Source organism: Tachypleus tridentatus, chromosome 10, assembly GCF_004210375.1.
Source record: "Tachypleus tridentatus isolate NWPU-2018 chromosome 10, ASM421037v1, whole genome shotgun sequence".
Lineage (NCBI taxonomy): Eukaryota > Metazoa > Arthropoda > Merostomata > Xiphosura > Limulidae > Tachypleus > Tachypleus tridentatus.
The window spans coordinates 5,254,574-5,260,573 of record NC_134834.1 but is presented as its reverse complement, the minus strand read 5'-3'; the positions used below and the strand labels follow the sequence as shown (position 1 = coordinate 5,260,573).

Sequence of the window (6,000 nt, the reverse complement as noted above, 5' to 3'; positions counted from 1 at the left end):
GATTCCCGAGATTAAGGCAAATGCGACGAAGGAGCTGGAGGACATTACAAAAGAAGCGTACCAGGACTATTTCAACAAGTGGAAACACCGTTGGGATAAGTGTGTGCGTTGGGGAGGAGAGTACTTTAAAGGGGTCCCAGACCTGTAACTTCTAAATAAAGTACATTTTGTTTTATGACGTCACTCCGCGTATTTTTTGAACAGACCTTGTACATACCGAAAAGTTCAAAAAGTTTATCTTGGTTTTCGTACATATACAAACACAACATCTTAACAAGTATGTATTAGTAAACCATATATTCACAACAGCTTAAAAAGATTTCTTAATTAATCATACACAGACATACACAGCATTTTAACAAGTATATCTTGCTTGATTAATCATACAGATGCGTAGATACCCTACATCTTAACAAGTATAAATTGGTTACTAATACACACACAACATCTTAGCAAGGATATTTTAGTTAATCATACACATACATACATACACACATAATATTTTAACCAATCTCTCTTGGTTAATCATACACATATATAGATTCCCAACATCTTAACAAGTATATCTTGGTTAATCATACACATAAATACACAACAACGTAACAAGTATATCTTGGATAATTACACATTCATACACAACATCTCAATAAGTTTATCTTGGTTAATCATACACAACATGTTAATAAGTACACCTAGGTTAATTATACACATACATACACAACATCTTATCAACTAAATCTTCGTTAACAATATACATTCATACAAAACATCATAACAAGTATATCTTAGTTAATCATACACATACACACACAACAAAATACCAAGTATATATTGATTAATCATAGATATACCTACACAACACCTTAACAGCAATATCCTGGTTATTTACACACATACATAGACACACAACATCTTAACAAGTATATCTTGTTTAATCATACACATACACACTCAATACCTTTAAAATAATATCTTCGATAACCCTACTCATACATACATAACACCTTAACAAGTACATCTTGGTTAATCATACATATACATACAAAACACCTCAACAAGTATATATTGATTAATCATACACATACATACATAACACCTTAACAAGTATATCTTGGTTAATCATACATATACATACATAACACCTTAACAAGTATATCTTGGATAACTGTGCTCATACATACCCAACATCTTAAGAAGTATATCGTGGTTAATCATACACATACATACATACACACATAACATCTTCACAAGTATATCTTGGTCAATCATAACATGCACACATACATACATATACAAATAATATCGTCACAAGTATATCTTAGTTACTCATACATATACCCATATATACATACCCATATAACATCTACCCTAACAAGTATATGTTGGTTAATCATAGTTTACATACACAACACCTTAACAAGTATATCTTGGTTAATCATCCACATAGATACATACACACATAACATCTTAACAAATATATCTTAGTTAATTTTACACAAGAAAATAACAAGTATATATATTGATTAATCATAGATATACATACAGAACATTTTAACAAGAATATCCTGGTTAATCATACACATACATAGACACACAACATCTTAACAAGTATATCTTTTTAATCATACACATACATAGACACACAACATCTTAACAATCATATCTTGGTTCATCATACACATACATAGACACACAACATCTTAACAATCATATCTTGGTTCATCATACACATACATAGACACACAACATCTTAACAATCATATCTTGGTTCATCATACAAATACGTTTACAATATGTTAACAAGTGTATCTTAGCTAATGATACATATATAACATATCAACAAGTATATCTTAGTTAATCATGCACGTACATGCACAACATCATAACATGTATATTTTGGTTAATCATACACACACATATACAACATCTTAACAAGCATATCTTGGATAATCATACACATAGATAGCTCATAACTACCAAATATCCATGGTAACTACCCAGGATGTTCAGTATATGACCACTAAATATCCATGGTAACTATCCAGGATGTTCAGTATATGACCACTAAATATCCATGGTAACTATCCAGGATGTTTAGTATATGACCACTAAATATCCATGGTATCTATCCAGGATGTTCAGTATATGACCACTAAATATCCATGGTAACTATCCAGGATGTTCAGTATATGACCACTAAATATCCATGGTAACTATCCAGGATGTTCAGTATATGACCACTAAATATCCATGGTAACTATCCAGGATGTTCAGTATATGGCCACTAAATATCCATGGTAACTATCCAGGATGTTCAGTATATGACAACTAAATATCCATGGTAACTATCCAGGATGTTCAGTATATGACCACTAAATATCCATGGTAACTATCCAGGATGTTCAGTATATGGCCACTAAATATCCATGGTAACTATCCAGGATGTTCACCATATGACCACTAAATATCCATGGTAACTATCCAGGATGTTCAGTATATGACCACTAAATATCCATGGTAACTATCCAGGATGTTCAGTATATGACCACTAAATATCCATGGTAACTATCCAGGATGTTCAGTATATGGCCACTAAATATCCATGGTAACTATCCAGGATGTTCAGTATATGACAACTAAATATCCATGGTAACTATCCAGGATGTTCAGTATATGACCACTAAATATCCATGGTAACTATCCTGGATGTTCAGTATATGGCCACTAAATATCCATGGTAACTATCCAGGATGTTCACCATATGACCACTAAATATCCATGGTAACTATCCTGTAAGTGGTAATTAACTTCTACATGTTAACCTTGATGTTACCTATAAACCTTTAAAAGCAAATCACTGAAAACAGGAAATGACTCTAATCTCACCCCCAACACCCCCAGAATATGCTGGAGCAGTTTCCTCATGCACTAAGTGAATTGGCTATGGTTATGAATTGAAGCCTCTAATAAAATATTATGTTTAACAGAAGCTGAACATATCTGTTAATACTGTATATGTTATACAAAGAACAGTTTGAAGCTGTGGAAGGTTCATAATTAGAAGAAGATCTTAGATTTATCTCTCATGAAAATAATATTTATTCCAAACTTTTTATTCCATGCGTTGGAAACGGAAAGACGGTAAAATAAATGAATCCACAAAAGCTATGACTCAGAAGACATGACAAAGTGGTATTATGGACTTTATCTGTACGAGCTTAACAGTGATAAATAATTGTTCAAAGTTTCTGGTAACGTTCTTATAGAGCTGTTCTGATTGTTTTATAAAAACTTTGAAGCAACATTTTCTACTAACTATATACTATGTATATAAATACACAGGTTTGACATTCTATTCTGAAGATTCAGAGCACAGTGGCTTATCATTTCTACATACATTCGTTTGATGGTGTGTTCCAGGTAACAATAGGGTAGAAACAGGTCTTGCAGTTTAAATAAGTACATACACTTTATATTTTATTATATAACACAAACGAAACGGACCTGTATTTTGTTTTAAAATAAAGTTGGTTAGTTTATGATCCAAATATATTTTCTTATTCTATAGAATATATTTTTATTAAAGCTTTAGTTTTTTGCTAATAAACTAACAACATTATACGAGTGATGACGGTACCTTCAGAGTATATAATAACACCAGTAAATGGCATTAAAGGACAGAAACGAGACGGGAAACACCAGTCGAGAATACTTGTCAATTTTGTTAACGTCTTTAATTTTGGGTATGGAAGCTTTCAGAGCACTTGCTCTTTTCTTAAGACTTTGAATTACTTTAGGTTTCTTCTTTTCGACATAATCACCTTTGGATCGTCGCCTGCCGTAATCACATCTGTAGGTGGGGGTGATGATTCGAAAAGAAGGTGGGAGCACGACTTCGGGGTCACTATGCAAGATGGCGGCTTTGCTTCTGTGTCTCAGACAAGGAATAGGGGACATTCGGACATCATGGAGTTGGATAATATCCTGCTGTTAAAACAATATGAAAACATTGAGTGAAAATACCGTGTATTTCGTTTTCATTTGTATGAAAAGATACGATAGAGAGGTTACAAATTTACCAATGATAAATCAAATATGCATTCTGAGAAAAAGTGAAAACACAGCGTTTATTACTACGTAATAAAAAGTTTAAAAGATAGGCGAAACATTTGAGTGAGATAAAGTTTTGTAAGATCTAAGACCAAATAACGTTATAATAAAGATTCAATGTCTTTTTTGGAACAACCTTCACCAAAGTGGCTCAGAAGTAAGTTTCAAGCTTAAGTCGCTAAACACCGAATTTCAAATCAGAACAGAGAATATAGCTCATTTGTATATTCAATATCTCACTTATTGAAATTAAGGTGATTTAATATAATGAAACATCAATGTCACATAATAGGTTCGTGTCTTGTTTACAGTGAATTAATTAAATAGATCAAAGGTTAAGGTCACGACTCACGTAATATTTTCTTCATAAAGAGATGATTAAATAGATCAAATATTAAACTCACGAAGTATATGATAAACATTTTGTCAGAGATAAGAGAGCCACATCAAATCTCGAATATTATTTTAGATTAAAGACTTTTTATAGGATGTATTTTACTAAAGATAAACGTTATAACCAGATTTTTGTACACAAATGAAACCAAATTTATTAAATTCAAACAGTTGTATATTTAATCAGCATCAGTTCGATATCGAACACTAGATGGTGACACCAGCAACGCTCTTTTCTTTCTTAGATATCCTTAGATCATGGTCGTTTAGGAAAAAAAAAACATAATTACAAAAAGCACAGTCACCATATAGATCTCAGACTACGAACTTTCAAGGTGCTATAAACAAATTGAATTATTAAATAAGTCCAAAAGACCAGCTCACCTATAAACACATTTACTTACCAAACAAGTCCCTTAGGCCAGCTCACCTATAAACACATTTACTTACCAAATAAGTCCCTTAGGCCAGCTCACCTATAAACAATTTTACTTAATGAATACTTCCCTTATGCTAGCTCAGTTATAAACACATTTACTTACTGACCTTAGGCAAGGTCAGCTATAAACACATTTACTTACTAAATAAGTCCCTCAGGCAAGGTCAGCTATAAACACATTTACTTACTAAATAAGTTCCTTAGGCCAGCTCCGCTATAAACTATTTTACTTACTGAATACGTCCATTATGCAAGGTCAGCTATAAACACACTTACTGAATACGTCCCTAAGACCAGCTCATTTATAAACACATTTACTTACTGAATTTGTCCCATCCGTCACTTCTGGTTCTTTGACCTTTGCAACCTTCTTCTTAGCTCTCGCGCCCCAGTATGTGTAGTTTACCGCAGCATACTCCAGCAGAGCAGCGAAAACAAAAACGAAGCACATGACCAAATAAATGTCAATAGCTTTAACGTAAGAAATACGAGGTAAGGAAGACCGTACTCCCGTACTGATCGTTGTCATTGTTAACACGGTGGTTATGCCTGAAATATACAGGTGAGTAGTCACTGGTCTAATGTATTTATAAACAATGTAAGAATATGTAACCAGTCACTGGTCTAATGTATTTATAAAAAAGCAAGAATGTGTAACCAGTCACTGGTCTAATGTATTTATAAAAAGTAAGAATGTGTAACCAGTCACTGGTCTAATGTATTTATAAAAAAGTAAGAATGTGTAACCAGTCACTGGTCTAAAGTATTTATAAAAAAGTAAGAATGCGTAACCAGTCACTGGTCTAAAGTATTTATAAAAAGTAAGAATGTGTAACCAGTCACTGTTCTAAAGTATTTATAAAAAAGTAAGAATGAGTAACCAGTCACTGGTCTAAAGTATTTATAAAAAAGGAAGAATGTGTAACCAGTCACTTGTCTAAAGTATTTATAAAAAAGTAACAATGCGTAAGAAGTCACTGGTCTAATGTATTTATAAAAAAGTAAGAATCTGTAACCAATCACTGGTCTAAAGTATTTATAAAAAGTAAGAATCTGTA

The 6,000-nt window shown here is 32.5% G+C and overlaps 1 protein-coding gene across 2 annotated transcripts in view; it reads right to left on the bottom strand.

The window, feature by feature from the left end:
- Positions 1 to 3,085: 3,085 nt before the first annotated feature.
- Positions 3,086 to 6,000, bottom strand: part of LOC143228678 (gamma-aminobutyric acid receptor subunit beta-like) — a 31,207-nt gene continuing 28,292 nt past the window's right edge. The window contains exons 8-9 of one of the 2 annotated variants that reach the window (XM_076459938.1): positions 5,265 to 5,491; positions 3,086 to 3,984 (exon numbers count right to left, since the gene is read on the bottom strand). In XM_076459938.1, the coding sequence (XP_076316053.1) occupies positions 3,640 to 3,984; positions 5,265 to 5,491 (572 nt within the window). In that variant the 3' untranslated portion in view covers positions 3,086 to 3,639. Of the gene's footprint in view, positions 3,988 to 5,264; positions 5,492 to 6,000 lie in introns of both variants that reach the window. The other variant, XM_076459937.1, reaches the window with a different exon arrangement.